Genomic DNA, 20,903 nt, shown 5'->3' with positions numbered 1-20,903 from the left:
TAGACGATATCCTACTCATTGGGAATAATGTAGGACTACTGACTGTAGTTAAGAACTGGCTAGCAACCCAATTTCAAATGAAAGATTTGGGAGAGACTCAGTTTGTTCTTGGTATACAAATCTTTCGGGATAGGAAGAACAAAACTTTAGTGATGTCTCAGGCATCGTGCATTGACAAGATGTTGCTCAAATACTCGATACATAACTCTAAAAGAGGCCTACTACCGTTTAGGCATGGAGCTACTTTGTCTAAGGAAATGTATCCTAAGACGCCTCAAGAGGTTAAGGAGATGAGACGGGTCCCATATGCATCTGTCGTTAGCAGTTTGATGTATACGATGCTCTGTACTAGACCAGACATCTGCTATGCTGTAGGAATAGTCAGTAGGTTTTAGCCTAACCCAGGACAGGGTAACTAGACCGCAGTCAAGAACATCATCAAGTATCTTCGAAGAACGAGGGACTACATCTTGTGTATAGAACTAGGGATTTGATCCTTATTGGATACACGGATTCTAACTTTCAGACTGATAAGGACTCTAGGAAGTCCACTTCAGGGAAAGTTTTTACTCTTAACGAAGGAACAGTAGTGTGGCGAAGCACTAAGCAAAGGTGCATCACTGACTCCACGATGGAGGCCGAGTATGTAGCGGCTTGTGAAGCTGCTAAGGAGGTCGTTTGGCTCAAGAAATTCCTGGCAGATCTGGAAGTTGTTCCAGACATGTTTAGGCCCATCACCCTTTATTGTGACAATAGTGGTGCTATGGAGAACTCCAGGGAGCCTAAGAGTCACAACCCCGACAAACATATAGACCAGAAGTATCATCTCATCCGCGAGATAGTGCATCGAGGGAACATGATAGTCACGAAGATCGCTTCAGAACACAACATTGCTAACCCATTTACGAAGGTTCTCATGGCTACAGTTTTTTAGGGTCGCCTTCAGAGCATGGGTCTACGGGACCGCCCGCGGCTGGACTAACCCAAGTGGGAGATATTTTGTACTGGGCCTTAGTGTCCTAATTTATTGTTTTGAACTAGTTCTTTGTACACCCCACTCGCTTTAGGACAAGTGGGAGATTGTTGGGGATGATTCCCTAAACTCTCGTTGGGTCCAAGTAGTTTGTAAACACAATATTGAACAAATGCTTGTGATGTAACAATATATGATATTTTCTTCACTTTTGTCTATAGAACATTGGATGTATTAATTGCTTTACCACAAACCAATAAACTAAGATCCCTGGTTGTCATTGTAGCTTAAGCATGTATGTGGAGACATACAAGTGGATCATGCCTTAAGTGATAACCAAAATGGTTTGTAGTATATGGATATAGGAGAGAAACCTTATCCTGGTAGCGCTACGGATGCGGCCCACTTTGTAGAATAGTTATAAGTGTTATGGCTTGCTACAAATGGTCTGATCCTAATCATTCATGTGGAGACATGTGAGCAGGGGCATCCTATACAAAGGAGTTTGTATAAGACCAGGCCACGAAGTGTAATAGTCTCGTTATATAACGTCGTTCATGACAGAGACTTCACTTCACTAGGATGACCATAGGTAACATGACCTCAATCCTAAGTGAGTTGGGAACTCCTGCCTTTGAGGGCGGTCCTTTGATTTACATGGGTGCGAGTGGCCAGATCACCAACTCAAACCTATCACTTTAGGGATTCGTCTGATTTGGGAGCTGAGAACTCAGCTACACAATATGGAATTCACTGATTCCCCGAAGCAGGGGTAAGTAGATAGATTGCTCCCTTGAGGGCTGATTTGGGGCTTGAACGATGAGGCGCCACACACCTTCTCATGGTTCGAGAGGTGTCTACACATAGTAGGACTATGTTGTATTGTTTATTAGAGGGATCAATGATACTTAAGAAGTTAGATGTAACTACAGGGGAAAACGGTAGCCCAGCTATATTTACAAGCATCTACGAAGGGTTATCGTACTGTTGATTGGTTATATCCGATGGACACATAAATACATCTGTGGTGAGAAAAGTGTAGCTGACGATCTTTAGTGGAATGCCTGACAGTTAACAGATGATGGATCTTGTGGCTAAAGAGTTTAGTCAGCTATTCATGTACCATTGGAGCTTTAAGCCATAGGTCCATACGGTTCCCTTGGTAGCTCAATGGATTCATGTTAAGAATCAGTTTTTGGGTCAGTTTGAAGTGTTCAAATTGATAAGAGAGAGTTTGATTATATATGATATGATTGAGCAGGTCAATTATATATGATATGATTGACATTATGTATGAGATACATTAACTAGAGGAAAATGATATAAATATGATTTATATTTAGTGGAGGAGAAAAGGACTATGGTTCATATGTTGCATATGATGTGATATTAAACTATAGGTTATAAATATAATATGATTATATTTATTTTTTTAATTAAATGATAATGGGATAATTGTTGCCCGACTTTTTCTCTGTTACCGAATGAGTTAGTGGGAGGTTGCATTCAATTTTCGTAAGTGAAGGATAAAATGAAAATGATTTTCATTTTTGCAAAGATCATATATTCGCTCATTGAGTTGGTACACTACCTATCACATCAAAAACCGAGAGCATACACGACAGCTCAGAGTTTACTAAACGATCGTGTACACCTAAACGATCACATAGAATTACCTAAATGACCGTCTAACGTTTTCTAAGCTATCGGGCGCCTGAGCGTTTTACTAAATGATCGTCTATACGATCAAACCCTGTTTACTACACAATCATGTACCTTTACGTAAATGATCAAGCATCTGTCTATACGATAGATACCCGATATCTCCCACTTGCTTGGTCGTGGCAAACGATCGTTCCTTCCTCCTTCCCTCTACCAAATCCAACAAAGCCCACACCTTCTGGATTCTCACTTTGATAATACTGAGGTTCCGAGTGGTGGTGTTTTTCCTACTGTCGTGTTCGTGAGGAGCCCGTTCATGGGTAGACGACAGCGATTTAGTGGACGATTGGTTTGGCTTGCACAACGTGAGCGAGAGGTGCAGTCCGTTGATGAAAGCGAGTTTTGAGGGTAAGAAGGGTTCTTAATTGGTATGTATTTGCTCTTTTGTTGATTAAAGTCACAAAGCATGTTGTAATTTGTTGTTAATGCATAACTTGTATGTTTGATTGTGAATGTGGTAATTCTGTCATAATGAGTTTGGAACGATCTTGCTTCCGCTCAGAGACACTCTTTGATAAGAGTTTCTTCACTTCCTTGATCAAATCAGTCAAGATGGGTATAAGACCCCCAAGGCAAACATGTTAATACCAACGCCGTCTATATACTTGGCCTACCTTTTCACAATGGCTCGATAGGAATCACTTTAGAAAGAAGAGACTCTGCGATTTGAACTATTAGTCGTGGTCGATTAAGCCGAGTCTTTCATCCTACAAAGTAGACTTGTCGTCAATTGTCTTCCACGATTCTAATCACATTAAGATTTCACATCCTTGCCTTCCAAAATTCTAATCACATTAAGATTTTTGCAGTCATCACGATATATTGTTAACCGAGAAATAATATATTCAGAAGTTGGAAAAACCTTAGATTGGATTAGATTGACATGATGTTTAAAAGATGTATTTGAAGCAACAAAAATTTCAATAAATAGGAAGTAATGATAGTAGTTATTTTCATCTCACTTACCATTGAACAAAACTCTTAATCGTTTAACAGCTATAAGAAGAAAACGTCGAGAGGATGAAGAAAGAGAGGGTTGCGTATTGTATTCTAATATTTTATGTTTGAAACCAAAGGATAATAAATATAATGTTCAAAACTATTTTAAAACTGTGAATCTTGATTAAGTTTAATAGAAAGTATTATAAAAACAATAAATTTTTATTGGGATAATTAATATTATATGATAATTTAAATTTCAAACAATGATTTTAAAATCAGTTGTTAAAGAAGATTTAAAAATTCAAAATAAGTATTAAATTTGGTACATATATTCATAACAACTACTAAAATCACGAGATTTAAGGATGATTATCCACTTGAAATAATCAAGTTAGTTGCTATTGAAAGTCTACTGGAATATATAGTTGAATTAATTACAGTCTCATTAATACAGATGTCGAATTAATTACACTGCAATTAAAAGAGATGATAAGGGCATTTTAGGATTTCCAAAAGTTTGACTCACATGATCTTCATGCGTTTTGCTATAATTAAAAACTACTCCGCTTTTTGTTATTTTTCCAAATGATAGTGTAATTACTGCTATTTACCTAATTATTCCATATGGATTTGTTGCCATTGACGTTTCTGATTTAGTTATCAACGAAGCCACTTGATCCCTATTTTCAGTTGTCCGTTATGTATTGATACCGTATATAGATATTTGTTCTAAGAAACTAATAAAGTCTTCTAAAGATTTTCTCCGAGATTTTATTGTTGCTGTATGTTTAAGTTTGCAAGAAGTCTTTGTATTAACAATTCGAAAATGGAGAAGTAAGAGAACAAACTTTCACGAAAGTCACAACCACATTTTTCTCCTAGCGGTCGTCGTTTGTTGACAACTACTCGTAATCCTCTCATCATCATAGTTGTTTACTGATTTTCGTCTCAAATTTGGAAAATATTTCTAGAGTTTTGGAAACGAATGATTCTAGGAATCATTCCTTCCGACATAGAAATGTGTCCATTGATAATGGAAGTAGTAGTTTGCAACAATTGTTACTGTCACATCCTTACATTCATTTGTTTTCACAAATAGCGACAAGGAAGTAGAACAACCATATATCATCAATTTGTCATTTTTACATTAGGGACAATTGAAAAATTGCCAAAAATAGTTCAAATAAAGGAGGATTAAAGATATTTAGGATGCTTTTTATTTTTTGAAGACTAATAAGGAATGACTGTTTTGTCCTTCAAAGTGAAAACCCTCATCATTATTTTTTAAAAGTCTCATCTTTAATTCTTTCTATAGAATTTGCGTTTGCTTAGTTTTTTCTCAACATTTTTTTCACCATTTTTTTTTTTTGCAACTTATATAGTAAATTTTCTTTTGGATATTTTTAAATATAAAAAATATTTATACTTTATAGTAAAAAGTTTCAAAAGCATAAGTACTTTTGGAACTTTTTGTTATAAAGTGTAAACATTTTTGAAATTTTTCTATTTATAAGAGTTTCCCTTTTTCTTTTTCATATTTGTTACAGATTTTAGGTTTTCTTATTTATTATCTTTTCTCTCTCTTTTTAAATTTTATTATTTTGAGCTTTCTAACTTATTTTCATTCTAATGTTTTTTTTAATCTTTTACATTTTTTGTAATTTACAATAGTGATTTTTTTTCCCTCATACCTTGATGCTAGAAACATTCTATTCAACTTGAATTTTTTCTCAAGTCTTCTCATTACAAGAAAATTACAGCAATTAAACATGTTGGAATTTTTCTCACATCTTCTCATGCTAAAAAAATTCTATCAATCAATTATTTACGTTCTAGAGTTTCCTCCATTGTTTGATGAGCCTACCTATACTACTAAGACCAAAGATATATTTCTCATACCTTCTTGTGCAAAAAAAATTCATCGGTAAGAAAGTGCGAGAAAATTGCATAAAATCGAAATTTGAGATGTTGGAGTTTATTCGACTATGGCTATGTTCTTGATTGAAGACTATCCTAATAGGGGAGAGTTTATTCGACTCTTTGACTCAAAAATCATCGATATCTAAAGGGACAATTACAAATATAACAATTACACTCAAAATATTTGCAGAAATAATACAATGTAAAAAAATTTGCAGATATAGCAAAATTTAAATTTGGCATTCAAATCTCTCAGTGATGGATCATATCACTAGTAGGGGTCTATCGTCAATGATATGTTTTGCTATATTTGTAATTGTTTAAAAATGTTGTTATACACTTCATTACTATCAATGTGCTACTCAATGCAATTACCTTGTTTCCCATGTTACCTTGATTCTTCTTTTTTTTTTTTTTTTTTTTTTTTTTTTTTTTTTATTAAATCTAAGCAGCCTCACTAATTCATACTAGACACTCTCGACGACCATATTATTAATTCTCAAAATAAGATAGATTTTTAGCTAATACAGAATATTGTTAGTACCAACCGTGAATGGAATTTTGTGATTGACTTGAGATTTTATTTTATTTTATTTTTTAAAGATTATTATTATTCAAATTTTTAGTCTAGAAATGTTAAAGAACTTCACGATAAAAAACAATTCTAAGTGTCATTTAAAAAAAAGATTAAGAATGTCTTCATATTTAGTCTATATATATATGAACTTGAAAAGCTTTCTCAATTGCCATCCGACATACTAATAACTACGAGATTTGTGGTTCAAATCTCCCTATCCCAATTGTTGTACTTAAAAAAAAAATTTTAAAAAAAACTTTCTCAAAATTTGCATTTTAACCTTGATGGAATTTGTTAAATGTTAGATAAAATTATATTACCATATAAAGACTAAAAGAATCTTAAACAACTTAACAACTGAACCTAGACCATGTTTACTTCCTAATAAACATAATCAATCAATCGTAATATGAAAAGTGGAGCTATTTAAATATGTTCTTAGATGACTAGTTAACAACATTATGTGAACTATGAATAATAAAAAAGATCTATTACGATTGTAAAGATTTGATTACAGAGTAGTAAACATGGATCAAATAATCATAAACGTTAATAAAAACCAAAAAATAGAACCCGCATCATGACTAAAAATTAAGAGTAATGTATGCATTTTTTTCTCTTGAGATGAGAGTCCAAATCTCTATACTCTACCCCTGTAAATATAATAACAATAAATCTTGTAGATGATCTACACACTCTCTTCCAAAATATAAAAAACATTTCCATTTATAAAACGCAAGAACATAGCCATAGATGTGGCATCTTTCAAACCAATAGCCTCCTTACTTTCTACTTCTTTCCATTGATTGACTTGGCGTACATGTGGTTGTCTCTCCTTTTATTAAAACCATTCTCAAAATTGTACACAAATAACTTATCAAACATGAATGGAATTTAGAATCTTCAACCAAGCTAAGCTAGCTAATTGCCTCATGGCGAGAGTTCTTAAGGGGAGATATTTCCATACTAGGGAGTTCTTGAAGGTGAAGGTGGGTCATAATCCTTCTCATATTTGGAGAAGCATCGTGTGGAGGAGAGTCCTATTTGCAAAGGGTGTGAGATGGTGTGCAAAAAATAGTAGCGACATTTCGATTGAGAATGACCTGTGGGTTTTCAAATGAATGAGTTATAACAGGGCCAAAAATGAGTTTCCCCCCTCTTTAGAGAGGTCCTAAAATAAAAGTCTGATTAGAAAGATGTTTCTTCCCATGATGTTACTGATATTCTCTCCATTCCTATCAATCGAAAGAAGATTGAGGATGAGATGTTCTAGGGCTTTGATAAAAAAAAAAGGATCTTTTAAATCAAGAATACTTATAATTTGAGGATCAAGTTGAAATTCAAAATTGTCCCTTCATCTAGTGTGGTGCCAACTTAAAAAATTATGGATATGGGAGCAAGACTGTTTCCTTCCATCTTGTGTTGGCTCATTTGATGTTGACAGGGGTAGGTGGTCATTTCTTGAGTGCCCGACTCTATTTTGCTTAGGATCAAGATAAACTCCAAACTTTCAAATCGGATGGATGGTTTTGGATCAAATCCCTTTGAGCTCTCCTTTGGTGCACCCATTTTTCTCTATGTGGATGCCATCGACAGTTTGAAGTTGGAAGTTGAACGTGGATGCATCTTGGTCATTGATGAGTAGAAGAGGCAGGCTTGGTTGGTTGGCTCGTGATCACGAAGGTCATGCAATTTTGGGAGGTTACAGGTTCACCTAGAGTTGTGGTAGTATTGGTTCTTGGTAACAAAAGAACTATTGGAGAGTTTATGTGCAATTAAGTAGGAGTGGTCGCATAACAACTGCCCTTGAAGTGGAATCTAATGGGTTGGGCATTAAGTTTCTAGGTAGGGCACTAAGGCAGATATTGGAATCTTTCATTGAGAAGATTCTTTTTGTTGGAAACACAGTTATGTGGCTCATTTTTGTCACAATCCTCTGTAGAAAACAAAGCTACTTATGCGATCATTGCAACTTTGACCTCCTCTCAATGTTGCTCTCTTGCTCTCTGATCTGAAAGACTTTTTTCCTTCTTCCAGATAGTGTTACTCCCTCAACAACTGTGTGTTTTTGTCCGTTGGTCATAAGTTCTGTTTTGTCCAAGGGAAAAAAATGAATGGGACTGCCATTTCGTGGTCTTCATTCCTCGTAAATTACACATTCAGTGCAGTACTGAATATTCATCTGAAATTTAAAACATTCTAATTCTAATGATTAAAAAGTAACTTTTACATTTATCCACTTTCTAAGAAAATTTCCCACTGCATCTATTGAAGAACTGTAGCAGAATTCAGATGTGAATCCTAAAATCCAATTAGAACAGCATATTCAAAAGGAAGGGTTGTCCCTTTTGTCCTTAAAAATAATAATAAAATAAAAACAAAAACTATCTAACATAAAACTCTGGAAAGGCAAATTGGCCTCTTTTCCACCGTCACAATAATTGGGAAACTCTGAGCACCAGCAGGCAGGATCAAGGATAACAGCTTTACAATCAAAATTAGCCAAAATATGTAAATAATCTCTGGTAAATAATAATGTATTTACAGAATTTCGACCTAGTTCTTAGTCGAGATAAAAAAGCGTAACAATTTTCCGGAGATTTTTTGCCTCTTGACATGTTTCCATGAGCAACCTACTATCATGAAATGCAAAGCAAATGACTTGCTGTACATGCGAAATGATGTCCATATTACATAACCTGCAACTTTCAACAAACCCATTAGTATCGGAACGATCTAAAAACCTAAACCAAAAAGTCTATCCATGATCATAATTTCATTTAAACTTTTTTGAAAACTACTAATCAAACACAAAATTCAACTATATATCTAGGACTTTGACCTTTTTATTTCATGTTTAATAGGATAAGTATGAGAATTTAGAAAAATTGAATAGGCCTAAGATTTATTGGACAATTGAAAGTTAGGGATTTATGAGATGTTTCAGGTACTTATTAGACACAAAATTGAAGCTTTAATGACCACACCTATTTGATAATAACTTAAAATTTAACTTGAATTTTATTTTATATATATTCTTTTAAAAAATCACAATAAGTAGCGGATCGAATATCTAGATATGAGTATAAACATAATGATAATATCCGAACTCATGTATTTACTATTTAGGCAAAAAGTCGAGGGAGTTCAAGACAGACTTCAAATATCACTGGAACACAAAAAGGATAGCTGTTCTCTATATTATCTACTAAACAGGTCCTCATACAGGTGTCTTAAGTTTACTTTAGCATTAATGGTTAAAATTGTTTCTACGATCCCTTTACTTCCAACCACTGTGGACCTGGGTTGTTAAACTTTTAGACAAATTTCCCAATTTAACGAAAGTCCCAGATAGCCTTCCTCCATTGTGAGACATCCAACACAACATAGGTGAGGAGGCAAACCTTACGGTTGATCGGGTTCAAAAGATTCATGCTGAGGTCCTTGAGCATTTGATGGCGGCAAACTCTAAGTACAAAGAGCAAGCTGATATCCATCGCTGCAAATCATCTTTTAATCCTAGTGATCTGGTGATGGTCCTTATATTAAGAACCGTTTAGCTGCTGGATCTTATTCCAAACTCTCCAACAAGAAATACAGGGCATTCACTATTCTGGAAAGATTTGGGGACAATGCATATTGAGTGAACCTTCCTACATCTATGAACATTAGCACTACCTTCAATGTGCCTGACATTTTCCCCTATTTTGCACTGGACGGCTCATCTTTCTGTTTAAACTCATGGACGAGTTTCTTTTGGATGGGGAGGAATTGATGTTAGGGTAATTTTAGGGATTTTAGAATGTTATTGTTTGTAATGGTTTGGGTTCAGTTTTCTTTCAGTTTGGTTAGTTGTACTTAACCTCCTTGGTTGCATGCCTCTTTGTTGTATTTTCCCTATAAAAGGCCTCGGCTTCTGTAAATAAAGGGCAGACTGTTACATACATTTCATATTAAGTTTTCTCCAGCAAAGTTTCCTACCTTACTCGCTTTAGCCTTTGATACATTTTAACAACTCTATTATGGCTCCCATTGGATTGTTAATGAAATTCCTGTAAAATAAGGGGAATTGTAGGAGAATTAGGACGTAACGCCAATCTTTATAGAATAAGAAATCATTCCTCACGGTGTACCCAAGTGGATATTGCCCTCCCATGCGCAAAGCCTCTTGAATCTCACATATGTCTCTGTCCTGGTCAACTTGAGTGGAAAAAAACAGTAGTATTTCTCCCCTCCACAAAGCAAAACATACCCAACTCCATGGCTACCGGAAGGCGAGAAAGGGCGTCTGCAGCAGTATTTTCTAGCCCCTTCTTATATCAATAACGAAATCATATCCTAACAACTTTCCCATTTCTGGTACGCCGCCAAAACTCGTTCTAATAAAAACTTGAGACTTTGCTAATCAATTGGAATAGTAAATTGCCCTCCAAGTAGACAGGGACGCCATTTTTGGATTGCTAAAACAATAGCAATCAATTCTCTTTCGTAAACAGACTTATTCCTATCAATAGCAATCAATTCTCTTTCTTAAACAGCCTTACTCCTAAGCTTACGAAGTTTAACCCATATGTAGGCTTCCCCATCTTTTCAATCGGGTTATCTCACTATCTTCAATGACTTGGGCCATCTTCATCTTTCTTTTTGAGGACCCCACCTCAAACATCCTCATCTCTGTTCGAATCTCCTCTTTGAGCTCACTTACAAACTTGCTCTCCAAGACAGGGTCGAAGATGTTCTTCAGCGGTCCTGAGAGTTGCTCAAATCGCTGATGACATTCCCTCACGGCTCACTATACCTTCTTGGACCGAAACTAAGAATTGCGCTCACCTATCCTCATCCTTCGTCAGTAATAATCGCAGCAACAACTTATATTAATATCCGCCCAACTTACATTGAAGCACGTGCATCCTCCCGCTGATGCCATTTAAGGACTTCTCCCTCCAAACAGAGCAAGATGACATTGGGTTTATCTTTGTCGCTTAGCCGATTTACCATAGAATACCTCTCAAGTCTGTGCAACCAATCCGTGAGGATCATTATCTTCTGCTCCCTTGAAAATTGAGACCTCAAGTTCCTGTAACCTCATTTGAATAGAAGTACTTCTTGCGACCCAATGCCCGCTACTTCCCTTGTATGTTCCTCCTCTTCCACCATCCGTTGTTTTCCTTTATCGGTTAGCGTTCTCTCAATGGACTCAAAACTTCCACTTCCCTCAACCATTCCTCCTTTTCTTGACCACGCTTCCAACCCTACGTTTGTGCTAACTCATCTTTCACCTGGGCCAACTCCATCGCAATGGTCTCAACACCCTATTGTATTTCAGCAAATTGACCAACTTGCAACAATGCATACTGTTCCTCTAACGCAGCCACACTGGATTCCATCTTTCCACTGGTAGTTCTAATACCAAAATGATAGTACTCGAAATTATGTATTTACTATTTGGCTAATGTATTTACTATTTAGGCAAAAAGCCAAGGGAGTTCAAGATCTCCCCCTTCTCCTCTACGCTCTAAAGAAATACAAACAAATATGCCAAAAGATGAAAATTACCTCCCCCTCCCTGCCTCCAGAAAAGCTCTCGAACTTTTACTAACTAACCAAATCCCCCATGGACCCCACACAACCATACAGATTCACTCCGACATAAAACTTTTTATTTTGCACGTATTACATCATTCTCCTCTCCCTTTCTCTCTCTTGCATTCCTCTGAGTGTACACTTAAGTAATCCAGAACTACTAAAGGTATGTCAAAGTCAAATTTGATTAATCAGTATTAATCATTGATTAACCAGTTCTTTTTCTTTACCAATAAACTATTATTAAAAATTGTTGTGTAATTATACTTTCACTATGTTGAGTTCTAATCCACATTATTGTCAAATAAGAAAATAGCTACATGCATACCTGCTAGCTTCTATTAAAGATAGATGATCGTTGTGGGGCTTCTCTATCACATTCTTAACCTACAAATTCCAAGATAATCAAAATAGATAAAGAATTTAATAAAGACTTATCCAATTGAATTTGTCAACAATAAAATTAGATCACCTAAGCAGCAATAAACAACAAATTGTGTAAATAATTGTTGACCAAAGGGACATTTACAATTCATTGTCTATTGTATTAACAAGCAGATAACTTACATTTTAGAGAATCAAAAGTTGGAGAATATTTAGAAATGGTGTTTAAAACTATTTTCTAATTCTAAAAGCACACCGTAAACTCTTAACAGAATAACTTATGATATTTTCAGGCGCATAGGAACCAATTTTGATTTTCAATTTTTTTGTTAGGAATCCAAGTCAGTAGCACCTGGAAAACACCAAAACAGTACACAAACACAAAACAGAACAAGAACAAACATTGTTCTATTGAAATATCTTCGATAAAGGCCCTTGATCAGAGCCAAGAACACAACAGCAAATATGATAAAGAGTCAGATCACCTGTGATTTTACAAGAGTTGAGAGCTTTTCCTAATAACTGCACTCAGCAAAAGTTTTCACAAAAGACTCCTACTGCACTATTACCCTCAACACAATAACATTCCTCCCTCCCGTACAGTCTCCTCACATCCGACCTCCTACTAACCAACTGTCAGATAACACAATTCTATTTACGTCTTTCACAATTTGGGGCCTTACATTTAAATTCTTATAAGAAACCAAAACTTTTTTTATTGCAGCCTACAAATGTTGCTCCAAGTGGTCTTAAATAATGGAAACAAAAGAGTAAACTGAAACAAAACAACATAATTTCTTTCCCAAACTTCCTAAGGGGGTTTGCCCCTGGTTTGAATTGGGTTGGGTGGGCATAAGAAAACACACTCAAGGTTTGGCCCACCATTTATGAAAAATGGTGGGTTTGTTCCAATTGTGTTCTAGCCTCCCTAATTTCCCACCCACCTTTTCCCTTCCCCATGGATTTCCCATTGACTTCTACAGTGCACGTGGTACGTCTCATCATCTCTCTCCCATTTTCAACCTCTTATCTCCCTCACCTTCTCTCATCTCTCTCACCCGTTGGTTCGTCCCTCACCTTCTCTCATCTCCCCCAGCCATCTCGTTCTTCCCTTCTCTTGTCTCCATCAGGCATCTGGGTCTCTCCCTCACGCTACCTATTCTAGTATTTTTTTTTCTTTGCTTGCATCTCCTCTGACGGACTCTCTTTGAGTTTTCTTTCTTTTTCATTAATTTTTGTACGCATCTCCCTAATTTTTGTGTGCATCTCCCCCTATTACTCCTTGTGTTGTTGTTGTATTCCCCCCGGGCGAGGAAATTTGTGGTAGGGGTTGGACCATGTTATTGGAGCTTGGTGGGAAGAGCCAATCGGACTCAACCGTAAGTGTCATTTGAGGGATTGACTTGAAGTAAAAGATTTTAAAATTGGTGTACTGTTTGAAATGGAAGGATTTTATAAAATGTCAAAACTAGTAATTTGAAGTAAAAGTAAAACAAAATTGTATTGAAACGTTTTGAAAATGAACAAAATTTTCAAAATTGTTTTGAAGTTAAAAAAAAAAATTGAAAATCACGATTTGACGATCTTCGCATTTGATCTACAATTTATTCAGTATCATGGCAAAAAAAAAAAAAAAAATTCTAAATAGCCCTAGAATAGAAAACAAATGTACCATAAATTTTTGTATTTGAGTATGAATGAAATTTTTACGTATTTGAATATGGATCAATTTTGGTGTAATGTGACTTATGTTTGCTTTAAATTTCATTTGAAAATGACATACAATAATGTACCATAAATTTTTGGTGTAATTTCTTTGAGGATAATGTAACTTAATGGACCAAAAAAAAGACATGTTAAAGTAATTGAGAGTTGAAAATTTGTGTTCAGAATATGTTAAGTTTTTAAGTAATTGAGTGTCGAAATTTTGTCTTTAGAATAGGTTAAGTTTTTAAGAATTGAACAAGAATATATCAAGTAATTGAGTGTTGAAATTTGTGTTTAGAATATGTTAAGTTTTTAAGAACTGAAAAAAATTATGTTAAGTAATTGAGTGTTGAATATTTCAGGAAAATATGTGAGTAATTCAATACTTGCACAAAAAAGTTAATCTAACAAATACAAAATCCAAGAGAATATCAAAATTGTTTAGAAAAGTTGCACAAGATACGAGAACTCAACTCACACCAAACACATACTTTCCAACCCAACTCAACTTAACTTTGCACCCAGGCTACAAATTTATAAACTCCACAAACAATTTAACTACCAACTTAACTTTGCACTCTAACTACAGATTTATAAACTCCACAAACAATAATTTAACTATCAACTCAACTCTGCACATCAACCGCTCCCTAAGCCATTTTTCAATAACTCAAAACAGTTACTCGACTTAACCAATCAAACAATACACAGATACAAGCTCTAACTCTTAAGTAAAAATATTTTTATAACCATCAAACTTACTTTGGATAATAATTCCTGGCTTTCAGGAGGTTGTTTTTTCAAACTTTGTGGCAAAATGACAGTAAGCAGTTCTGGTTTCTCAGCCCTCAGTGCACCTCTGATAACTGCTGCATTGGTTCCAGATGCTCCTGAAGTGTAGATGTGGTTCTTCTACATACAGAAGATACAAAGCAATATGAATTTTATGTAGTCATCAAACACCAAATAGCCCTCCAATAATGCATCAACATTAAATCACATATTCTACCGTTATAACCATTGCATAGCTAAGAATTTCAATGAGTTCTTGATGCAAGAAACCCATATTTCGTGTTCCAAAGAAACCAATGGCTCTAGGACCTTGTTGTTGAATGGCCAATAACTCCTGCAAATGAAAAGAATAATAATAAAAAAATAAAAAATAAAAAGACAATGTAATTTGGAAGGAGCTGAGCTTCACGCCAAGCGTTATAATCGAGAAATTGTGTGCACTGGCTAACTAAGAGCTGTGAATGAAAGGTTAACAAAAGATTACCCCCAAAAGATTTGTTTCCTTGGGTAAGAATGGGCTTCCGTTTGTTGGAATTTTTGCAAGTTGCCCATTCATGTAGGTAGTTGAGGGCTTAATTTTGTATGTCCTTGTATAAACTTTTATCAAGGAAAGCTTGGTTTCTTACCCCCCAAAAAATAGAGAAATTAGTTTCCTCGGGAAATTGAACCATTTGCAAATGCAGAAGTTATATAGATAAATTTTTGCAGACTCAAAATGCATTAGAAGAAAAATACAGCCCATTTTTATATTTATTTCAAAGATGGCCGAGATAAACATTAGTTCACATACTTACAAATGTTCAAATAGAAACCATGTATTTTTAATAACTTTTAAAATCTGTCTCTGTTATTGGTCTATGGTTAACTTTTCCAAAATAAATTTAGTCTCCACAAAAAATATCTTCAAATTATAATGAGAACCTAATCCAAAGATTTGTTGAAAATACAAGAACTAAATTTGAATTTTTGAAAGTATGTGAACTAAAATAGAATGAGTCCCAAAAAACGAAGATCAACATCATATTTTAACCTTGTTTTGATCTCATAGTTAAATCTAAATTTATTAAAGTAATAATTTTTTTTATTAAGATAATATGATAAAAAGTTTAAATAGAAACATAAGAATCTATTTTTTATTATAAAGAATCTAAATTATTTAGTTCTTTTTTCATATAACAGGAATGGAGGATTCAAACCACAGACCTTTTGGTCATTAAGCTACCATGTAAATTTAATTAGTTTGCAAAATATACATAAATATTATAAGTTTTCAAGTTGAGAGGGCCCTTAGTAAATCCGCACCTACCTCAGCGTGCCTGTGTCCATACATCTTAAGCTCTCTCAAGCCCTCTTTTAGTTTTATAACTATTAACCAATGTGGATAGAACTTATGGGCCATCCATTCAAGAATCAGAAAGCAATCTTATGGACCTTCATCATCAAAGCCTTCTTTTGGCTCAAATGGGATGAACGAAACCGTTGTATCTTTGAAGATAAGATGAAGGAATCCACTCAATTTTTTATCACCTTTTGTATATTTCGCTTTCTTGGTGTAAATTCACTCCTTTATTTTCTGATTATGACCTTACATCTCTCATTTTGCATTCAGTAGCATTATGTAATACCTCACGGCATTTACTGCCCTTTTGTAATTTCATACTATCAACGAAATTATAATTATATGTTTCTCATTTTAAAAAAAAAACCCAATGTGGATAGAACTTTTAACTTTGTCCTTTTTGAGTAAGGATAGGAGTAGGACTTGACTTATTATTAGTTTCATAGGCATTAAAAAGAAAAATAAAAGATTAGATCCCACAACACACCTGTAGATAATCAACATCAGGAACTGGTTTGAACTCAGACACCATAACTGATCCCGATCCTTCCACAATCGATTGGGCTTGGGTTGGAAGTTGAGTGCCTGTCTCATCATTAGACCCAAATCCAAACATCTGTGTTGTATGCTTCTTTCGAGGCATGCTACTATCTCCATCTTTATCTCCTCTTATATGCCCTTGAATCCACTATAATCAGTACATAAAAAAGATCCCCTGATAGTAAATCATTAGTGAAAACCAACTGCCCACAACTGTGGTGATGCAAAAACTCGCTATTTTCATGCCAACATCAAAACAGTCTCAGTACACACATAAACAAACAAACAAACAAATAAATAAATCAATCAATTAGAAGGTTTGAAGAGCATCAAAAGTCAACTGGGAATCAAAATCTGGTCAGTTAACCAAACAAGATAAGAATATCAGCATTTTTTTTTATAAAAGATCGATGATGGCCATTGCATTTAGAAAGATGCAAATATAGGAATGAAGCTGACTAATCTTCATAACTGATCGAGGATAAATCAGTTACAGTCTATAGAAAATACCAAGTTAATCATGTCAACATATGCCCTGAAAAATAAGGATGGGATGCCCAGAAACCCAAAAGAGTAGTTGTTGGGTTGTAGTGAGAGATGGATACATACTATAAGGATGGGATGGGGAGGGTATGATTGTGCTAGTATCTTGTTAGAGAGAGTCCTGTACATGGGAAAGAGGGGAAGTTCTACAATTTTTCCTTGGTTCAGCATCCTTATTGATAAATAAATAATTCCCTAGAGATCACCTGCCATCGATCTATCTATTGATCCAACCTTTCACATACATCTCTCAGTATCTATTCATACAAATTTGCATCGAATTCCATGGCCATAACTAAACTGCTCTGTTAGTAATTTGATAGAAACCAAACAAAACTAGAATAGTATTGGTTATTGAAGTATAAAAGATTAGAGATACAAGATAACCCAAGTATTCAATATACTTGGAACCTTCCCTCTCAAGAGTATACTAAATCAGGCCTAAAACCATCAAAACAATTCCATCCTTTCCTCCTCCCTCAATTTATAACCAAATACCATAATGATCTCTTAAACTAATTACTAATATACTCTTAATATCCTAATAATACCCTTCTAGCATTTTATCATTATCTTACCTCAAACGACTTGGAGCTAAGGCCTTCATTCCTTTTCTATTGCAAATTCATCCATTAAAATTGACTTTATTGCTTCTCAAAATGAATATAAATTTATCTTATGGATGGGTCAGACCACTAAACTGTACAGAAAAACAAATTAAGAACAAATTTATTATAAATACTAACTATTCCATTAATTTATATGACAATTCAATAACAAAATCACCATACATCTAGGTTCCCAAAAAAGCAAAATAACCTGCTCATTTAATTTTCCCAGAGAAACTGAGTCAAAGAGCAACAAACATGGAGACTTCATTTTTATAATCACCTTTAGATAAACAAGAAAATGAGTGTCAAGAACCGTAAACCCTAGTCTATGTCATAAATGATATCCTACTTAAAAGCTTTATGAGCAATAAAAGTACAAAAATCCAACAAAAACAAGTTCAACCAAGTCCCTCAATTGCAATAGTTTATAGAAATTAGAAGAGTATTGTTTGTGTAAATAGAGACAGTCAGAGAGTGGAAAGAGGAATGTATCCCAGTAATATACTTAAATCAATCTAAACATTAACTGAAGACATCGGGAGATGCTCTTCCAAGCTTGGCTAATGGTCAGGCACTCTCTCTTCATCCAACACTAGGCTATTGGAGAAATATTGTCAAGCACAAAGACCTTACTTACACTTGAATGAAAGTGACAGTAAGCTTTGGCTCTTCAACATACTTTTGGAAAGATCTTTTTTCCTTTTTTTTTTTCTCTTTTTTTCCAGAGTTCAACAACACTTGGGGGTGCAGGAATTCAAACCTTTGACCTTTTGGTCATGGCCATATGTCTTAATCAATTAAACTATGCTTAGGTTGACTACTTCTAGAAAGATATTTGGTTGGACAATGTGCCTTCTGCTAAAGCATTTATGAGACTTTATTTACCTAGCCAAAAAATATCATCCACTAAAGGGAGATAGATTTCTTCAAGTAGAAGCTGCAATCTTGGTATAAGAAAAAGCCTCAATGAAGATGAGGTGTCCTTGAAGGGGCCTCCTAACTCATATTTGGGTGATTTCCAACCAAAGAATCTCATCGATCATTGGACTTGGATATGAGATCCAGATGGCAGCTTTAAAGTGAGCTCTCTTTTTATAGATTTGATGAGCAAGGGGAAGAGTGAGAGTTATCTCCCTTCCAATATAATTTGGAAATACAACTACCCGAAGAGAGTCAAAATTTTCTTTTGGGATCTCAGCTCAAAGGTCTAATGCCTCCCTCCCTTCTTGCATAGTTTTTCCGGGATCATGTACCATTCAGAAGAATGATCGAAAAGCACAAGATTACCTTCTTTCAACTGTCCCTTTGCAGGAAATTGATGAAGTTCCTTACATTCTATTTGTAATTAGCACTTGACCATTCCCAAGGGCGCCTATGAATATTGTACACCAACTTTACAATGACTTTATGGTTTAAACCTAAGAAAAATATTTTTCAATTAAAAGATAATCAATGCCTTGCATCATCAAACTTAAAACTATCTGCCCACCTCTAAAAGCTCATGTCTCTAAATTTTTTATTAACAGTTCATGATTGACTGACATCAACAACTAATTCCATTTCTCTCGTCCATACAATCATCTCTTCTCCTCAAGAACTACGTCTCTGCCGGTTATAAATTTCGGGTATAAAGATCCATCCAATAAATCTTTAGGCATTAAATACATAAAAAAGATTCGGTACCTTCAAGTCAATAAAGAACAACAAATCAACAAGCGGAAAACTGCAAGGCTTGAAAAGAAACCTACATAACTCCATGAAGCATTCAGAGCAATTCATTTCAACTAGAGATTTGTAAGTTCAACCAATCCAAATCCCCCAACCCCACAACCCCACAACCCCACAATAACAAAAACAAGAGAAAAGAAGGGAATTAGAAGTTACCAGAGATGTATTGAGAGAAGGGCGGCGCCTAGAAGAAGAAGTGAAAAGTGGGAAATTAGGGTTTGGGGAGAAGAAAGAATTGGAAATGTTAATGTATCTAAGAGAAGGGGAAGAAGGAAGTGGGAAGAAGAGGCAGAGAGATAAAGAAGAAGAAGAAGAAGAAGAAGTCATTCTCTGGACCTCTCTCTTTCTCTCTCTTAAGCTTTAAGCTGAAGAAAAGTTTTTGCGCTTTGCAGCCTTTGCCTTTGTTGCTCTCTCGCTTCTGATTTTCTCCTCTCTCTTTTCTATCTTCATACTTATTATTATTATTATTATTATTCCCAACAACACAACATTTTTTGTTATTGTTTTCTTTTTCTTTCTTTTTTTGGGAATAAATACCCTTTTAGTACTAATCTCTTAGTTTTTTAAAAAATGGCACCTAATATTGTAATTTGAATGATATTATAAAAGTTGATGGGGGATTTTTTTCTTATTACTTCTAGTTTGATGTTGATGTGACAATAATTGTTTTTTTTTCAAGAAAAAATTTAATATTATTATAAATATCATAAAATAGATGTAAATGCTTAGTATCTTAAAAGTCATGTGTTATTTTTCATTTTGGCTATGTGCCTTGTATAATTCGCTTGGTGTCCTGTAAGTCCACATCTTACTTGCCACTTTACCTATAAATTGTGGCATTCGGTGGATCTTAATAGAATGCACATTTGTAAGAAATCCACTTCAAAAAATATTATAATTTTAGTTATTTCATTTTATATTATATTTATTTTTTTATTATTATTATATAAATATATTATTATATTATATTTTCTCTATATCTGTGTTCCCGTCGTACTCCTCAATTTCACAACACATTATTAGCACGAGTTCTGTCGCTGAAGGTAGGTCTTAAAGGTAGGTCGGTTTTTTTTCTTCTTTATTATTATTAATAAATTAAATGTTATTTTGCATATTTAGTACATATTAAATTTCTAATATAAATATAATATTTTGTGATAGTGTTGTCATGACAAACCTAGCAAAATTAAAATTCGCAACCCTTGACATTAATGACAATAATTATTTGTCATGGGTGCTCGGTGCCGAAATTCACTTGGATACTATGAACTTGAGAGAAACAACTAAAGAATGAATACAACATCTAGTCGGACAAAGCAAAAACTATGATTTTTCTTTGTCATCATTTCCACGAGGGATTAAAAATGGAATATCTTACCATAAAAGATCCCCTTATCTTGTGAAAAAAATTGAAAGAAAGTTATGATCATCAAAAGACAACTATTTATTTATTTATTTGAATAGGTAATATTATTATACAACAATAAAGATGATCCCACAGCCCGAGATCAAGGCATCCCAGCAAATAAAGTACTAACAGAG

At 34.6% G+C, this 20,903-nt stretch overlaps 1 protein-coding gene across 2 annotated transcripts; it reads right to left on the bottom strand.

Annotated features, from left to right (window-relative positions):
• Nucleotides 1-8,402: 8,402 nt before the first annotated feature.
• Nucleotides 8,403-19,807, bottom strand: LOC120078074. 2 transcript variants are annotated; one of them, XM_039032276.1, is made up of 6 exons: nucleotides 19,518-19,807; nucleotides 16,427-16,627; nucleotides 14,818-14,934; nucleotides 14,571-14,720; nucleotides 12,046-12,104; nucleotides 8,403-8,833 (listed from the first exon to the last, which is right to left on the bottom strand). In XM_039032276.1, exons 1-6 carry the CDS (start codon nucleotides 19,686-19,688, stop codon nucleotides 8,698-8,700), a joined length of 834 nt encoding a protein of 277 aa, XP_038888204.1. In that variant the 5' UTR covers nucleotides 19,689-19,807; the 3' UTR covers nucleotides 8,403-8,697. The 2 variants fall into 2 exon arrangements, with proteins under 2 accessions (XP_038888204.1, XP_038888205.1); XM_039032277.1 differs by having other exon boundaries at nucleotides 16,427-16,654; nucleotides 19,518-19,655.
• Between the last annotated feature and the right edge of the window lie 1,096 nt (nucleotides 19,808-20,903).

The sequence above is a fragment of the Benincasa hispida genome, chromosome 5 (assembly GCF_009727055.1).
Source record: "Benincasa hispida cultivar B227 chromosome 5, ASM972705v1, whole genome shotgun sequence".
Taxonomy (NCBI): Eukaryota; Viridiplantae; Streptophyta; class Magnoliopsida; order Cucurbitales; family Cucurbitaceae; genus Benincasa; species Benincasa hispida.
The sequence above is the reverse complement of the archived record's forward strand: the minus strand, read 5'-3'. Positions and strand labels throughout refer to the sequence as shown.